The sequence below is a fragment of the Rhinopithecus bieti genome, unplaced genomic scaffold (assembly GCF_001698545.2).
Source record: "Rhinopithecus bieti isolate Rb0 unplaced genomic scaffold, ASM169854v2 scaffold_32083, whole genome shotgun sequence".
Classification (NCBI taxonomy): domain Eukaryota; kingdom Metazoa; phylum Chordata; class Mammalia; order Primates; family Cercopithecidae; genus Rhinopithecus; species Rhinopithecus bieti.
The window spans coordinates 1,852,667-1,871,577 of NW_016814096.1; the positions used below are offsets into that span (position 1 = coordinate 1,852,667).

Sequence of the window (18,911 nt, forward strand, 5' to 3'; positions counted from 1 at the left end):
AAAAAAAAAAAAAAAAAAAGATTTATTGTACTTTATGGTATCATTTCTAAAATAGACTTTATTTTATTTATTTATTTATTTTTTCGGATGGAGTTTTGCTCTTGTTTCCCAGGCTGGAGCGCAATGGCCTGATCTCGGCCCACTGCAACCTCTGCCTCCCAGGTTCAAGTGATTCTCCTGCCTCAGCCTCCTGAGTAGCTGGGATTACAGGCGTCCACCACCATGCCTGGGCAATTTTTTGCATTTTTAGTGGAGATGGGGTTTCACCAGATTGGCCAGGTTGATCTCGAACTCTTGACCTCAGGTGTGCACCCATCTTGGTCTTCCAAAGTGCTGGGATTACAGGCATGAGCCACTGTACCCAGCCGACTTTATTTTTTAGAGCAGTTTTAGGCTAACAGCAAAACTGAACAGAAGGTGTAGCCATTTCCCATTTACTTTCTACCCTCACTGATGCACAGCCTCCCTCATTGTCAGCATCCCCCTGACCAGAGTGGTACATTTGTTAACAGTTGATAAACCCACACTGACACATTATTATCACCCAAAGTCCGTAGTTTACATTTGGGTTTACTCTTAGTGTTGTAATTCTCTGGGTTTGGACAAATGTATAATGACATGTTATCTACCAATATCACGCAGAGTAGAGTAGTATTACTGACCTAAAAATCCTTTTGTTTTGCACCATTTTTTAACCTCTTAGAACCTGAGCCAGCAGAAGAGTACACTGAGCAAAGTGAAGTTGAATCAACAGAGGTATGATTTTAATTTAATGCTGCCTTTACTTTGCTGCCTTTCAAACAAATGTCTCAAACATTTACTTTGCTTTGCAGTATGTAAATAGACAGTTCATGGCGGAAACACAGTTCACCAGTGGTGAAAAGGAGCAGGTAGATGAGTGGACAGTTGAAACGGTTGAGGTAAGAGTTCTCTGTATTGCAAGGTTGTTGTCTTTGTTTTCACTTAGTAATTTTTATTTCTACTGAGAACAAATTAAGATTGTTTTTTGCATTATTAGTACATTTATTACAATAACAAACTCATTACACCAGACTGTTACTTCGAAAAAATGAATGTTTATCCCTGTGGATATTTAATAGGATCACTGCTTTGCTGAACCAATGTAAAAAAAATTATTTTATACAAAGTTATATGTGGGTTAATTTGTTACCATGATTTGTCTCTTACTGAAATTAGGTTGCTTTGTAAAAATCAGGGCTCCCACACTGATCTGTGTTTTGGGGTATCATCTTGTACTCCTTTACCCTAATGTTTGGTCACCAGGCTGTAGACTTCCTCTAGTGTTTTCTAATGCTGTCTCTCAACTGATACGATAATTTTTTTTGGGGTCCTCATGTCTAGTTCAGTGACTCTTCATATTACTCCTCTCTGACTGCCTCTGGACCATCCTATTCATTGTCACAACTTAATTTTATTGGAAAAGTTAGCTTTAAGTTACTTGTACTTGAGGCTCTCAGTGATGCCTTGTTATCTGTAAGATACAGTCCAAAAAACCTTACCAATGGGTCCTGGCCTTCCTTTTGATCCTCTTTTAGATGTCTTTCTTTACACCCCCAAAGTGCAGGAAAATGGCTGTAAGCTGAGGGTAATACGCTTTCCTTTTTTTTTTTTTTTTTTGAGGCGGAGTCTCGCTCTGTCGCCCGGACTGGAGTGCAGTGGCCGGATCTCAGCTCACTGCAAGCTCCGCCTCCCGGGTTGACGCCATTCTCCTGCCTCAGCCTCCCGAGTAGCTGGGACTACAGGCGCCCGCCACCTCGCCTGGCTAGTTTTTGTATTTTTAGTAGAGACGGGGTTTCACCGTGTTAGCCAGGATGGTCTCGATCTCCTGACCTCGTGATCCGCCCGTCTCGGCCTCCCAAAGTGCTGGGATTACAGGCTTGAGCCACCGCGCCCGGCCTTTATGCTTTCCTTTTTAATATGTTATTCTTCTATCAAGACCATTCTCCTGGCTGGGCACGGTGGCTCATGCCTGTAATCCCAGCACTTTGTGGGGCTGAGGCAGGTGGATCACATGAGGCCAAGAGTTGGAGCCCAGCCTGTCCAACATGGTGTGAAACCCTGTCTCTACTAAAAATACAAAAATTAGCTGGGCGTGGTGGTGGGTGCCTGTAATCCCAGCTACTTGAGAGGCTGAGGCAGGAAAATTGCTTGAACCCGGGAGATAGAGGTTGCAGTGAGCCAAGATCCTGCCACTGCTCTCCAGCCTGGGCTACAGAGCTAGATTCCATCTCAAAAATAAAAATTAATCAATCAACCAACCTGAAATGCTACATAGTGGTCCTATGGAACTGAAACACTATAGAAGTGACGACATTTTTCAGAATGTTAAATTTGGCATAAATGTAGTCCATTTGGGTAACTGCATTAAAGCCTGTTCTGTTTATAGTATTAGATGGTATATGTAGTTTGGGGGACCCATCATGATGGTAGTGAGTGGAGCTTTTTTGCTCTCCTCTTGTTTCTCATCCTGTTTTTTCTACCTTAGGTGGTAAATTCACTCCAGCAGCAACCTCAGGCTGCATCCCCTTCAGTACCAGAGCCCCACTCTTTGACTCCAGTGGCTCAGGCAGATCCCCTTGTGAGAAGACAGCGAGTACAAGACCTTATGGCACAAATGCAGGGTCCCTATAATTTCATACAGGTATGTTCATTTTAGTCAAACACTGTAACAGAAACTTTAAGTGTTTATATTATTTGACTTTATTCTATCCTAACTTAACCTGTAGGATTCAATGCTGGATTTTGAAAACCAGACACTCGATCCTGCCATTGTATCTGCACAGCCTATGAATCCAACACAAAACATGGACATGCCCCAGCTGGTTTGCCCTCCAGGTTAGTAGTGGTACATTTTTATGTGAGAGAGAAGTATAAGGTCAGTACTTTTCAGGTTTTATAAAGTTTGTGAAAATTAATTTTATTTTAATGACTTTAATTTTGACTTAGGTCTTTTAATTTGATAAAAAGAATGTTATCGTTCCTATAATTTGAATTAAAATGTAGTTCCATAATTGTTTATTTTAAACTTTTATTGGCATGTAGACATAGAAAATATATGCAAGTTTAATGAGTTTTTATAAACTGAAAACACCTGCACCTAGATTAAGAAATGAAACATTACCAGTACCCCAGAAACCTGCGTTGTGTTTCCTTTCAATCACTAGTTATCCTCGCCCCTAGCGATAGCAATCACTTCCGTACTTGTAACTATAATAGACCAGTTTTGCCTGTTTTTGTAACTTTAACAAGTGAAATTTTGCTTGGCTTTTAAAATTTCCAAATTTAGGAGTAAGAATAATAGAGATGTCTTTCTTTAAATGCTTATAGCTTTCTAGGAGAATTTCTGGATTTTATTACCTTAAAAAAAATACACAGCAATGAAATGGGTAAGAGGCAAAGGGAAGAGAGAAACCACAAGATAGTTTCAGACTCTTTCTGGACTTACACCATTATTTGAAGTAGTAGCACTAAATAGAGTTGGTGCCTTCCATTGGGTTAAGTGGACCTTCTCTGCAGGACTATTAGTGATTGTAAGTCATCCTGGTTTTTCCCAGAACACATCAGTGTTAGTTGCAGAAAAGTGGAACTAAATAAAATAACCTATTTAATGTTGCATGATCTTAAATATCATAAAAGAAGTTGCTGAGTAAAAGTATGTTTAATGACACTTAATTTGGTGTAAGGTAGTTAGGATTTTTCTGAAGTAAAGGGAGCTCATATCTCTTGCCACATTTCTACCAAGAGTTAGAAAACAGATCAAAGGTGATACCTACAAGAGAGCAATCATGGTTTTTAGTGTTCATTTTCTGAGCTCTACCAAAGGAAGATAATAAGTTGTTTTCTCAGCTGGGAAATTGTATGAAAGTCAGTATAGGTAGCACTGATAAAACCTGTTAGGCTATTTAGATATTTTTACATAATGCTGAGTCCAGTAGACTCTCCAGTGAAAATGGGTGCTTTCTCAATGACTAACCGAAGATCGTCGTTTTGATTATCTGTTTAATCATTGTTGGGAGGGGAGGTGGGAGAGTGATGGGAATTGTTAAGAAGATGCATGCTGAGTTGAATATAGGCTCTTGAAAAGTGTATATTATTTATTTAGAGACGGAGTCTCACTCTGTCACCAGGCTGGAATGCAGTGGCGTATTCTTGGCTTGGCTTACTGCAACCCCCGCTTCCTGGGTTCAAGCGATTTTCCTGCCTCAGCCTTCCAAGTAGCTGGAAGTACAGGTGCCTTGCTAATTTTTGTGTTTTAGTAGGGACAGGGTTTCACCATGTTGGCCAGGATGGTCTCAAACTCTTGACCTCGTGATCCACCCGCCTTGACCTCCCAAAGTGCTGGGATTACAAGTGTGAGCCACTGTGCCTGGCCAAAAAGTACATATTTTAAATTTTCTTTATCTCTAGAAACATTTGAAATTAATTGAAAGTTGGTTAAGATACATTGAGCTGGGTATGGTAGCTCATGCCTGTAATCTCAGTGCTTTGGGAGGCTGAAGAGGAAGGATCACTTGAGCCCAGGAGTTTGAGACCAGCCTGGGCAACATAGACCTTGCCTCTACAAAAATTAAAAATTAGCCAAATAAAAAAGTTAGGTTGGCAGGGTGTCATGCACCTGTAGTCCCAGCTACTCAAGAAGCCAAGGTGGGAGGATTTCTTGTGCCCAGAGTTTGAGACTACAGTTAGCTATGATGGTGCCACTGCACTCCAGCCTGGGCAACACAGTGAGACCCTGTTTTAGAAGAAACAGATAAAAATGGAATACTGTCTGTCTGAGGTCTGGAGTATGAATAATGCTGCTTTATTGTACAGCTTTAAAAGTTTTTCTCATGGCACTGATTATTTGTTAGTGCATTCTATTACAACATTTTACTTTACTCTTGGAAAAAACAAGATGAAACCAATTGTGAAAGTAAACTATTAAATAATTATCACTGCCAGTAAACCAAAATGCTCACTTGAAAGCTAAAATTTTATTTGCATTTCCCAATTTATTTTCATGATTGCTAAAAAGTTTATTTATGGTTTACCTTTAATTGCCTTTAATTTACCTTTAATTGCCGGGCATGGTGGTTCATCCCTGTAATCCCAGCACTTTGGGAGGCTGAGGTGGGCAGATTGCTTGAGCCTAGGAGTTTGAGACCAGCCTGGGCAACATGGCGAAACCCTGTCTCTACTAAAAATACAAAAATTATCCGAGTGTGGTGGCACACACCTATAGTCACAGCTACTTGGGAGGCTGAGGTGGGAGGATCACTTGAGCCCGAGAGGCAGAGGTTACAGTGAGCTGAGATCACATCACTGTACTCTAGCCTGGGTGACAGAGCGAGATCCTGTCCCCCCCCCCCCCGCCAAAAAAAGCCTTTAATAGCGAAATAAAAGGTATTTAGACGCGTCTCTCTAAAAATTTAATTTTGTATGACAGAAATATTTTGGTCACCTTTGCAGTTCATTCTGAATCTAGACTTGCTCAGCCTAATCAAGTTCCTGTACAACCAGAAGCTACACAGGTAAGAGTGATAAAACTATTTTCTTCAGGGCCAGGTGAAGTGGCTCATGCCTATAATCCTAGTACTTCAGGAGGCTGAGATGGGAGGATCACTTGAGGTCAGGAGTTCAAGACCAGTCTGGGCAGTGTAGCGAGACACCATCTCTATTTTTAAAAAATAATTTAAAAATATTTTTTCACTTTTGTTTTAATTGGTTCCTTGGTTTCTTTCTTAGCTTATGAAAGAAGGTATGAATTTCATCAGTGTCCAAGTCTTCTGTTGGAATTCAACAAATTTATTGTTGTGGATAGCTGTCAGCCTTTATTTTTATGTTTAGGTTCATTTTTCCTCTTGATGACATTTTAAGTTTTTCTTAAGTCTTGCATTTTAAATAATGTATTATAATGAAATAAGCTTTTTTTATTTAGAACTGAGAATTTCAGAAGACACAGTTTAGACATAATTGTAAAATTTAATGCAGATTTCTCCATCTTAGAAGTACTTGTAGAGGGTCTTTATAACGAGACTTGGGTTTATTTAACGTCAAGCTTCAAAATGTATATGTTTTTTGCAATTTTAGGTTTTATATTATACAGATTTAAAAAGATGACAGTATTAATTTCTCCCTTCTTTAGCAGTTGTATCTGTTTCTTAGCCTTTCTTAGCCTTATGTGTCTTACAGATAACTTGTTTTTTTAACAGTCAATTTTGTAAGCAGGAAAAAGCTTTTATTTCTTTACTTATGTCTAGGTTCCTTTGGTATCATCCACAAGTGAGGGGTACACAGCATCTCAGCCCTTGTACCAGCCTTCTCATGCTACAGAGCAACGACCACAGAAGGAACCAATTGATCAGATTCAGGCAAGTTCTTTTACCAGGCCACATACATTTGATGAGGCACTTACTCATGAATTGGACAGAGGTACATTACTATTAATAACATTCTTCTTCTTTTTGGACCTACTTTGCTTTCATGAAATATTTGAGTTTGTTAATACACATAAGTTTGAGATTAATTTACCACTTTAGTACATCTATTCACTTTTTGTTTGGCTAAGTTTAGTTTATCTCTAAAGTGCATCTATTCACTTTGTGTTTAGGCAACAATCTCTTTAAATACAGACCAGACTACAGCATCATCATCCCTTCCTGCTGCGTCTCAGCCTCAAGTATTTCAGGCTGGGACGAGCAAACCTTTACATAGCAGTGGAATCAATGTAAATGCAGCTCCATTCCAATCCATGCAAACGGTAAGCAAATTAACATTAATTGCCTAGTGTGTAATGTGAATCATGGTAGATTTTCTTTTCTTTTTTAAAGGTCTTCATTTAACTGTGCTTGAGTCTGCATCTTTTGTAACCGTAGGGTATATTTAATTGAACATAAACTGATTATTCCAGAGATTAACTGATATTAATGGATATTCTAGAGATAAATTTTAGCCTTATGAATGATGTGCCTGCATCATCTTAATTTGTAGTTTTACCCTTTTGATTTGGTTAACCAAAAGTTTAAACATTCAGAGAAATAGACTAATATAACATCCACATAATCATTACCTAGATTTGTTGCCCTGTTTGCTTAATCTTTTATTTTACTGAAGTATTTTTAAATTTCAGATGTTATGCTTTACCTTGATTCTTGAGCAAGCACCTTTAGAGAATTTCTAGAAAATAATAATAATCCTGTAATCTGTGGGGTTCAGCTAAATCAGTGCTCAGGGGAGAGTTCATAAGATTAAATATTAAAATATTTAACTTTTGATTAAAATGTCAATAAAATGAAAAAAACATTCAACCCTGTTAAAGTTCATAGAATAAATTTCTGTAAGTGATACTGCATCAGGAGATTGTCTTATTTATTTATTTATTTTTTGAGACAAAGTCTTGCTGTGTCACCCAGGCTGGAGTGTAGTGGCGTGATCTCACCTCACTGCAATATCTACCTCCTGGGTTCAAGCGATACTCATGCCTCAGCCTCTGGAATAGCTGGCACTACAGGCATAAGCCACCGTGCCCAGCTAATTTTTGTATTTTTAGTAGAGATGGGGTTTCACCATGTTGGTCAGGCTGGTCTTGAACTTTTGGCTTCAGATGATCTGCCTGCCTCAGCCTCCCAAAGTGCTGGGATTACAGGTGTGAGCCACTGTGCCCAGCCAGAGTTTGTCTTTTAAAAGGATTTCTCATATATGTAAAAGCGTTTCCAAGGCTGCTGATTGTATGTCTTTTTATTTTTTTTAATTCCCTTCTTCCATTTCACAGCATGTTATCATACTCCCCTTTAAGTACTATACAATATATATGTCTTTTTCCATATTGAAGCACTTGGAGGGATTTGTGTGTATGTGTGTGATGTTTTTGTGTTTGAGACTTCTGTGATGTCTTTATTTATGTCTGAGGTAAAACCACCATTGAGTTTGGCCATGTTATAAAGCAGAGAATAAAAGGATGAACTAATCATTTACTTTATTTACTAACAGGTGTTCAATATGAATGCCCCAGTTCCTCCTGTTAATGAACCAGAAACTTTAAAACAGCAAAATCAGTACCAGGCCAGTTATAACCAGAGCTTTTCTAGTCAGCCTCACCAAGTAGAACAAACAGAGCTTCAGCAAGAACAGCTTCAAACAGGTACGAAATCCAGTGTCACCTCATTGGCTCCTTGCTTTCCAGCACAGTTATTGACAGTGTTAGGACAGTTTAGACTTCAGAGTGGTGGTGTTCAAGAGTTTCTGTTTTAGTAGTAGACCATATAAATTTTTCATGTCAGATCATGAGTTAAATTGAGTCTGTACTTTGATATGTGAATTATGTGCAAGTTTTGGAGGCTTTATACCCATTTTCCTTTTGTCACTGAACTTACATAATATCCCTGTTGCATTGTATAATTTATATGGAATTAAATTTGTTACTTGAATTACCATAAACTATACTTTTTTTTTTTTTCTTTTTTTTGAGATGGGGTCTCACTCTGTCACCCAGGCTGGAGTGCAGTGCTGTGATCTCGACTCACTGCAACCTCTGACTCCTGGGCACAAGCAATCCTCCCTACCTCAGCCTCCCAAGTAGCTTGGGAATACACGCATGTGCCACCACGCCCAGCTAATTTTTTGTATTTTTGGTAGAGTTGGGGTTTCACCATGTTGCCCAGGCTTGCCTCAAACTTCTGAGCTCACGTGATCTGCCCACCTCGGCCTCCCAAAGTGCTGGAATTAAAGGCGTGAGCCATTGCACCTGGTGATAAACTGTACTTTTAATTGTTAATTGACTGAAGGCTTTTAGCATGATATCTGGCATTGAGTCAGTTAGACAAAGTTAAGAAAAAACTCATGGTGGCTGCATTTCGTGGACTGGGTTGAAACATAATCTATTTTGTCAAGTAAGGTCATAATTTGGCTAGTTACCATACCTGTCACAACAGTAATGTAGATAGAGACATTTATTTCAGACAGGTTCTCACTTTGTTGCCCAGGCTGGAGTGCAGTGATGCCAGCATAACTCACTGCAGCCTCAAACTCCTTCTCCCTCAGCCTCCTGAGTAGTTGGGACTACAGGTGCTTACCACCACGCCTGGCTAATTTTATTTATTTATTTATTTGTAGAGACAGGGTCTCCAGGAGCTTACTATGATGCCAGGCTGGTCTCCAATTCCTGGCCTCGAGCAAACGTACTGCCTCTGTCTCCCAGAGTGGTGGGATTATGGGCATGAACTACCTTGTCTAGCTTGATAGAGATACTTTAGATTTTTTTTTATTTTCTTAATTTTTTTTTAAAAAAATGGGGTCTCTGTTGACCAGGCTGGAGTGCCGTGGTGTAATCATGTACTAGACCCTTTAACTCTGGGGCTCAAGTGATCTTCCTGTCTCAGCCCCACAAGTAGCTGGGACTGCAGGGTTTTCTCAAACTCAGGGCCTCCAGCAGTCCTCCCACCTCTACCTTTCAACGCATTAGGATTATAGGCATAAGCCACCATGCCCAGCCAGATGGTTTTAAGTCTTCTTAGGTCTTTTAATGTCTTCTTTAGGTCTTTGGTTCTTTAATTCCTTGGAATTTAATTGGAATCCCACAACAAACCAGCAATCAGAGGAGTTAATACTTTGATTTTGTCAGCCCGATTTTGAAAAGTTGTATAATTTTCTATATTCAGTTTCTTGGTAAACTTGGATCAGCATTAGATTTTTCAGTAGTAAATTCTTACATGTCCTGTAGTATTCAGTATCTCTAATATGAAGCTCGAATCTTCCATATTCTGATAGAAGTTACCAGTTATACTACGCTCAGCTTCTGAATGATAAAAACTAGTGGTGCGATCACCATGGCTCACTGTAACCTCTGCCTCCGGGTTCAAGGGATCCTTCTACCTCAGTCTCCCCAAGTAGCTGGTACCACAGGCATGTGCCACCATGCTTGGCTAAATTTTTATTATTTTTATTTTTTTGTATTTTGTATTTTGTATTCTTGGTAGAAACAGGGTTTCACCATATTGTCCAGGCTGGTCTTGAACTCCTGGTCTGGGCTCAAGTGATCTGCCTGCCTCGGCCTTCCAAAGTGCTAGGATTACACTCACACCAGTCACACATGCAACAAGTTCTCTTTTAATCTCAGGGCCTTCATACTTCCTTTCCAAGTTCTTGCCGAAAACTTTCTCCCACTGATAAGTACATGGATTGCTTTTCTATTTTTTTTTTAAAAGTTCATTTATTTATTTTTAATTGAGAAATAGAAACTATATATATGTGTATTTATCACATACGGCATGATGTGTTGAAATGTGTGTACATTGTGGGCAGGCTTCATGGCTGGCACCTGTAATCCCAGCTACATTTGAGGCTGAGGTGGGAGGATTGCTTGAGGCCAGGTGTTCATGATGAAATAACATGTATACATTGTGGGCCGTTGTCCAGTGCAATGACACGATCTTGGCTCACTGCAACCTCTGCGTCTCGGGTTCAATTGCTTGGGTTCAAGCAATTCTCCTGCCTCGGCCTCCTGCCTCAAGCCTCAGGTGATCCACCCGCTTCGGCCTTCCAAAGTGCTGGGATTACAGGCGTGAGCCACCATGCCTGGCCTGATATTTGTTGAACAAATCATTTCAGTATGTCCCATCATTCTAGAAATTGTGTTTTAATTTGAATTAGTGTCTAATCAGGAACAACATGACAAAAGAATCTTTGGCTTTTTAAAATGGCCTACACATTTATACTTTACCAAAATTTAAGTAGGAATGTGGGTATTTTAAAATAAAATGAAGACTGGGTGTGGTGGCTCACGCCAGTAATCCCAGCTCTTTGGGAGGCCCGCTTAAGACCAGGAGTTTGAGACCAACCTGGGCAACATAGTGAGAGCCCCACCTCTATAAAGTAAATACAGAAATTAGCAGGGTGAGGTGGTGAATGCCTGTAGTCGGAGCTCCTCAGGAGGCTGAGGCTGGAGGATCACTTGAGCCCAGGAGTTCAAGGTTGCAGTGAGCCATGATTATTTGACTGAACTCCAACAGCAACACTGGGTGAGAGAGCTAGACCTTGTCTTAAAAGTAAAAATTAAATAAAGATCACACTTAAGTTGTTGCTGTGAGTTGCTTCCTTTCTTTCTTTCCTTTTTTGAGACACAGTCTGGCTCTTGTCTCCCAGACTGGAGTGCAGTGGTACCATCTCGACTCACTACAACCTCTGCCTTCCAGGCTTAAGCCATCTTCCCACCTCAGCCTCCCAAGTAGCTGGGACCACAGGCATGCACCACCATGCCTAGCTAAGTTTTTGTATTTTTGTTGTTGTTGAGATGGGGTCTCACTGTTGCCCAGCTGGTCTCAAAATCCTGAGCTCAAGCGGTCTGCTCACCTTGGTCTCCCAAAGTGCTGGCATTACCAGCGTGAGCCACTGTACTCAGCCTTGCTATGAATTTCTTACAGTGAGATTTGATCAAGATTACAAGCTGTTATTGATAAAAAGTGATTCTAAAATTCAGTTCTTTTGGATACATTGTACATGGATACAAATTAACCACTTTAATGGCAAATGTTATGTGTATTTGTCATTCACTTATAATTTTTAATTTTGGGAATGTAATAAAAGGCAATCTATATAAAAAGATGACACTGATGTAGTTGGTTTATTAAGTAATTCAAGAGGAGCCATGGCTCTCTCTTTTCCTTAGGTATTCCCTAGTGCTTTCATCGTAAAATAGGATTCTAACAACTATTAATGTATTTGGAGTTTCTTAAGGATGTAAAAATAGGTCAAGTAAAGATTTTCAAGAGTCATACAGCTGCTTTTCTCTCTGCCCCAAAAGAGGAGATTTGGGTTGGCCAGCACCTTTGACCCTTGTTGTTAGTGTGTGGGCTTTCCTTTGCTCTGTTGCCTTTCTCACCTCCCAGAGGTACTTTTAGCACCCTATTTTTTTCTCCTCTTTGAATTATATACATTGTTCAGTAGTATTTAATTTTTGAAAATTTCTAGATTCTAGAACTCTCTCCATTGTGGATAGAGCTTGTATATATGTTAGTGTGTATGTTCTAGAACCTTAGCCTCAAGTGGGTTGAGTGCCAATGTGAGTACCATGTGATTGTTTTCTAAATTGGCTATACTTGCCATTTTACATACTTTGAAATGGAATTTGGCATTAAGGGCTATAAATCGAAGGCCTTTGCTGATCAGTTAAACTATGTAATTGATGACATATTCTACCATATAGCTGCTTAAATATGAGAGAGTGGTTTTGTATGTTTTACTAAGTACCAAAGGATATTTAAAAGAAGAAGAAAATTTCTACCACTAAGGAGCTTTATAATGAAAATAAGTAATTACATGGTACAAAATATGGTAATGTACTAAGAGTAAATCTTTTGAGTTATTTTGGGTCTCTTGTGCTAAAAAGTAGATGCCTTTCCGAAGATGTTAATATAGCCTTTCAAATAATTTGTTTGGAAGGATCAGTCATGCACCCTGCTTTCAAAGGTTTGGAATTGTGGTTGGAGAATTTTACCCCCATTAGCTTAGTCTAAGGGTAGGAGAAAGGTAAGAGACTTTATTCATGTTTAGTTTTCCTTATCATTGTATGCAAATTTATTTAAGGATTAAACTTCAAGGAGACTGTATAAGACACAAACTAGAAAGTGCATGGGAGAACAAAAGGTAATGAGCTGTGTATATATATACCCTTTTCTTTCTTTTTTAAATTATAGTGGTTGGCACTTACCATGGTTCCCCGGACCAGTCCCATCAAGTGACTGGTAACCACCAGCAGCCTCCTCAGCAGAACACTGGATTTCCACGTAGCAATCAGCCCTATTACAATAGTCGTGGTGTGTCTCGTGGAGGCTCCCGTGGTGCTAGAGGCTTGATGAATGGATACCGGGGCCCTGCCAATGGATTCAGAGGTAAAGAAAAATTAAAAAGGGAAGTTCTAATGACCTTTTACTAGTTCAAATTAGTTTTTGATTTGTAAAATATTATCACACAGTTTTTGGGAAGGATGTATCTGTATTAGCCTCTTATGTACAATGTAAACTAAATGTATATTTTGATACAATTGGTATAATTTGTGTATTTGGTATAATTTGTTATTTAAATAACAAATCATGGAATTTTTGTTCATTTGGTTATGTCAAATTAATGTCTACCACTATCTCCTGGAGGATAAGTATTTTCCACATTACCAAAACTTATGGGGATTGTTTATTATGTTTGTATAGATGTGTGTTTACATGCATAGATGGGTTAAAAGTTTATCTTCTGAGGGGCCGTTAGTACTTATAGAAATTTATAAACAGATTGGATCAAGATAGGAAATTGGAAATTAATTTGATTAGCCTGACTTACAATTTTCTAGTTCTTCCCATCTTCATTAATAAGAGTAAAAATTCCTTGTGAAGATAAGAAAATTATTTCTTTTCTTGTCCTAAATTTTAGGAGGATATGATGGTTACCGCCCTTCATTCTCTAACACTCCAAACAGTGGTTATACACAGTCTCAGTTCAGTGCTCCCCGGGATTACTCTGGCTATCAACGGGTAGGTAAAGCAGTTCTAAAGTGTAAACCTGAACTAAGTATACCAATGAAAGTTACTTAATGTATTTGCTTAATGAACCTAAGTAACTAATTTGGCATTAACTTTGTGGTGTCCAAGACACTTTGTTGAAACAAAAGCTTTTAGCACTTGTAACATAAGTACTCCTTTAGTAAAGCTTGTTAAAGACAGTGATTTCCAAGAGCAGAGAAATATATTTCACTGAATGTTCTTGAGAATAGAAGTTCAACAATTACAGAATAAGGTGTAGCCGTGATATACTGAAGTGTCTAAAAAATTAAGGAAGAATTCTGTATTGAGTGTTAGACTGAAAGAATAGATGGGTAAGAATTTTTTAAAAAGTACCTTTTCAATACTAACTAGCTTGTCTTTTAGGATGGATATCAGCAGAATTTCAAGCGAGGCTCTGGGCAGAGTGGACCACGGGGAGCCCCACGAGGTAATATTTTGTGGTGGTGATCCTAGCTCCTAAGTGGAGCTTCTGTTCTGGCCTTGGAAGAGCTGTTCATAGTCTGCATGTTAGGAATACATTTATCCTTTCCAGACTTGTTGCTAGGGATTAAATGAAATGCTCTGTTTCTAAAACTTAATCTTGGACCCAAATTTTAATTTTGAATGACTTTCCCTGTTACTATATAAACTGTCTTGAAAACTAAAACTAGAACATATTCCCTTCCCTCAGAAAAGTGTTTTTCCAACTGAAAATTATTTTTCAGGTCCCTAAAACCTTGCTAAATTTTTTTTAGGAAGTACTTACTGAAACATTTTTGGTAAGACATTTTTGGAATGAGATTGAACATTTATATAAATTTTATTATTGCCTCTTTCATTTTTTGGAAAACACGCCTATTATATTTTTAAGGCCAGACACCCTTTAATGCGCGATAAGCCATAGTTAACATTTAGAGAACCATTTAAAGTAATAGAAACTAATGGAATTTGCAATGCCTTTTGGACGCTGCTATTAGTATATAAATATCAAGTTATTTACTGACTTTTAAACAAAACTCCCAAATTCCTAACTTATTGAACTATACTTAAAAAAAATTACAGGTTTGGAGAGTTTTTGGTTTTTCTTTTACTATGGGAAAACTACTTCCCATTCTGGCAGGAAGTTAACCTATTTAACAGTTAGAGCTAGCATTTCATGTAGTCTGAAATTCTAAATGGTTCTCTGATTTGAGGGAGGTTAAACATCAAATAGGTTTCCTCTATTGGCCATAACATGTATAAAATGTGTGTTAAGGAGGAATTACAAAGTACTTTGATTTGAATGCTAGTAGAAACTGGCCAGGAAAAAGGTACATTTTTCTAAAAATTAATGGATCACTTGGGAATTACTGACTTGACTAGAAATATCAAAAGATATTTGCATGTGAATGTGGGTTATGTTCTTCTTTCCCACCTTGTAGCATATTCGATGAAAGTTGAGTTCAAACTGATAGCTAAAAATCTGTTTTAACAGCATGCGAAAAGTTACTTTATCTGTTAAAAGTCATTATACAATTTTGAATGTTATGTAGTTTCTTTTTAACAGTTTAGGTAATAAGGTCTGTTTTCATTCTGGTGCTTTTATTAATTTTGATAGTATGATGTTACTTACTACTGAAATGTAAGCTAGAGTGTACACTAGAATGTAAGCTCCATGAGAGCAGGTACCTTGTCTGTCTTCTCTGCTGTATCTATTCCCAACGCTTGATGACGGTGCCTGGCACATAGTAGGCACTCAATAAATACTTGTTGAATGAATGAATGAATGAGTACTGGTGGAATACTCCATTAGCTCTACTCTTCTTTTAGCTAAGAGAACATGAGCAAATTTGCGCATGACAACTTCCAGGACAGGGGAAACTTGAACACTGAAGAATTGACCTCTTAAGCCTAATAATGTGGTGACAGGATGCCCACATGCTTCTTGACTTCAGATGAAAATCTGCTTGAAGGCAAAACAAATAATATTTGAAAGAAAAATCAAATGCCATTTTTGTCTTCTAGGTCGTGGAGGGCCCCCAAGACCCAACAGAGGGATGCCGCAAATGAACACTCAGCAAGTGAATTAATCTGATTCACAGGATTATGTTTAATCGCCAAAAACACACTGGCCAGTGTACCATAATATGTTACCAGAAGAGTTATTATCTATTTGTTCTCCCTTTCAGGAAACTTATTGTAAAGGGACTGTTTTCATCCCATAAAGACAGGACTACAATTGTCAGCTTTCTATTACCTGGATATGGAAGGAAACTATTTTTACTCTGCATGTTCTGTCCTAAGCGTCATCTTGAACCTTGCACATGATACTCAGATTCCTCACCCTTGCTTAGGAGTAAAACAATATACTTTACAGGGTGATGATAATCTCCATAGTTATTTGAAGTGGCTTGATAAAGGCAAGATTGACTTTTTCGACATTGGATAAAATCTACAAATCAGCCCTTGAGTTACTCAATGGTAACTGACAAACTAAAATATTTCCCTAGAAAGGAAGATGAAAGGAGTGGAGTGTGGTTTGGCAGAACAACTGCATTTCACAGCTTTTCCAGTTAAATTGGAGCACTGAACGTTCAGATGCATACCAAATTATGCATGGGTCCTAATCACACCTATAAGGCTGGCTACCAGCTTTGACACAGCACTGTTCATCTGGCCAAACAACTGTGGTTAAAAACACATGTAAAATGCTTTTTAACAGCTGATACTGTATAAGACAAAGCCAAGATGCAAAATTAGGCTTTGATTGGCACTTTTTGAAAAATATGCAACAGATATGGGATGTAATCTGGATGGCCGCTTCTGTACTTAATGTGAAATATTTAGATACCTTTTTGAACACTTAACAGTTTTTTTGAGACAATGACTTTTGTAAGGATTGGTACTATCATTCCTTATGACATGTACATTGTCTGTCACTAATCCTTGGATTTTGCTGTATTGTCACCTAAATTGGTACAGGTACTGATGAAATCTCTAGTGGATAATCATAACACTCTTGGTCACATGTTTTTCCTTCAGCTTGAAAGCTTTTTTTTAAAAGGAAAAGATACCAAATGCCTGCTGCTACCACCCTTTTCAATTGCTATCTTTTGAAAGGCACCAGTATGTGTTTTAGATTGATTTCCCTGTTTCAGGGAAATCACAGACGGTAGTTTCAGTTCTGATGGTATAAGCAAAACAAATAAAACATGTTTATAAAAGTTGTATCTTGAAACACTGGTGTTCAACAGCTAGCAGCTTATGTGATTCACCCCCATACCACGTTAGTGTCACAAATTTTATGGTTATCTCCAGCAACATTTCTCTAGTACTTGCACTTATTATCTTTTGTCTAATTTAACCTTACCTGAATTCTCCTTTTCTCCTGGAGGCATTTATATTCAAAGTGATAATTCCTTCCCTTAGATGCATAGGGAGAGTCTCTAAATTTGATGGAAATGGACACTTGAGTAGTGACTTAGCCTTATGTACTCTGTTGGAATTTATGCTAGCAGTTTGAGCACTAGTTCTGTGTGCCTATGAACTTAATGCTGCTTATTGTCTCATTCTGACTTCATGGAGAATTAAGCCCACCTTTAAGCAAAGGCTACTAAGTTAATGGTGTTTTCTGTGCAGAAATTAAATTTTATTTTCAGCATTTAGCCCAGGAATTTTTCCAGTAGGTGCTCAGCTATTTAAAAACAAAACTATTCTCAAACATTCATCATTAGACAACTGGAGTTTTTTGCTGGTTTTGTAACCTACCAAAATGGATAGGCTGTTGAACATTCCACATTCAAAAGTTTTGTAGGGTGGTGGGAAATGGGGGATCTTCAATGTTTATTTTAAAATAAAATAAAATAAGTTCTTGACTTTTCTCATGTGTGGTTGTGGTACATCATATTGGAAGGGTTAACCTGTTACTTTGGCAAATGAGTATTTTTTTGCTAGCACCTCCCCTTGCGTGCTTTAAATGACATCTGCCTGGGATGTACCACAACCATATGTTATCTGTATGTTAGGGGAATGGATAAAATATTTGTGGTTTACTGGGTAATCCCTAGATGATGTATGCTTGCAATCCTATATAAAACTAAATTTGCTATCTGTGTAGAAAATAATTTCATGATATTTACAATCAGGATTGAAGTTCTTCACACAGTGACCTCTATGAATCAGTTTCAGAGAAGGGATGGGGAAGAAATGCCTTCTAGGTTTTGAACTTCTATGCATTAGTGCAGATGTTGTGAATGTGTAAAGGTGTTCATAGTTTGACTATTCTATGTATGTTTTTTCAAAGAATTGTTTCTTTTTTTAAACTATAATTTTTCTTTTTTTGGTTATTTTACCATCACAGTTTAAATGTATATCTTTTATGTCTACTCAGACCATATTTTTAAAGGGGTGCCTCATTATGGGGTAGAGAACCTTTCAATAAGTCTCATTAAGATCTGAATCTTGGTTCTAAGTATTCTGTATAATATGTGATTGCTTGTCCTAGCTGCAGAAGGCCTTTTGTTTGGTCAAATGCATATTTTAGCAGAGTTTCAAGGAAACGATTGTCACACGTGTCACTGTAGCCTCTTGGTGTAGCCAAGCTCACATATAAAATACTTTTGTATATGCACAATATAAATCATCTCATGTGGATATGAAACTTTTTTTTTAAAACTTAAAAAGGTAGAATGTCATTGATTACCTTGATTAGGGCAGTTTTATTTCCAGATCCTAATAATTCCTAAAAAATACAGAAAAGTTTTTTTCAATCATTGTACCTTGATACTAAATATCCTTTAAATATTTCTAATCAGTTAGCTTCTACAGTTCTTTTGTCTCCTTTTATATGCAACTCTTATGTGGGAGACTTTTCCACTTAAAGGAGACAAAGAATGTGTGCTTATTCTCAGAAGGTTGATTAACTGAGGTGATCAGTTAACAGCTAGTTGAGCAGTCAGCTTCCTAAGTGTTTTAGGACATTTGTTCATTATATTTTCAGTAATATAACTAGAGGAAATGGAATGCAGGTAAGTGCCGAATTCAAACCCTTCATTTCATCTTTAAGCTCGGAATCTGCATTCCACTTGAGTTCCTGTTAAGCATTCTAAGTTTTAATTGATTGTAAGTTAGATTTCACAGAATCAGTATTGCCCTTCATCTTGTCCTTTTTATGGAGTTAATGGGGAGGAAAACCCCTCAGGAAAATGAAAGTAAATTGTTAAGGCTCATACCTTTTTCCATTTTGAATTCTACAAAAGTACTGGAAAAGACTAGTGAATGTTTAAAATTACATTAGATTAAGTTCTATGAAAGCCTGGTTTTCTCACTGTCCTTGAACGAAGTCTGCTTAAGTTGTTAAAAAGCATCCAGCAAAAGCTGTAAGTGAAGAATTGCTACTGGTGCGAG

At 38.0% G+C, this 18,911-nt stretch overlaps 1 protein-coding gene across 1 annotated transcript in view; it reads left to right on the top strand.

The window, feature by feature from the left end:
* Positions 1–18,155, top strand: part of CAPRIN1 (cell cycle associated protein 1) — a 51,281-nt gene extending 33,126 nt beyond the window's left edge. Inside the window, exons 8-19 of the mRNA XM_017849688.1 lie at positions 704–756; positions 834–920; positions 2,507–2,662; positions 2,748–2,856; positions 5,470–5,531; positions 6,261–6,371; positions 6,611–6,760; positions 7,990–8,140; positions 12,690–12,884; positions 13,417–13,517; positions 13,911–13,974; positions 15,531–18,155. Coding sequence (XP_017705177.1) covers positions 704–756; positions 834–920; positions 2,507–2,662; positions 2,748–2,856; positions 5,470–5,531; positions 6,261–6,371; positions 6,611–6,760; positions 7,990–8,140; positions 12,690–12,884; positions 13,417–13,517; positions 13,911–13,974; positions 15,531–15,595 — 1,304 coding nt within the window. The 3' untranslated portion in view covers positions 15,596–18,155. The remainder of the gene's footprint in view (positions 1–703; positions 757–833; positions 921–2,506; positions 2,663–2,747; positions 2,857–5,469; positions 5,532–6,260; positions 6,372–6,610; positions 6,761–7,989; positions 8,141–12,689; positions 12,885–13,416; positions 13,518–13,910; positions 13,975–15,530) is intronic.
* The last annotated feature ends 756 nt before the right edge of the window (positions 18,156–18,911 follow it).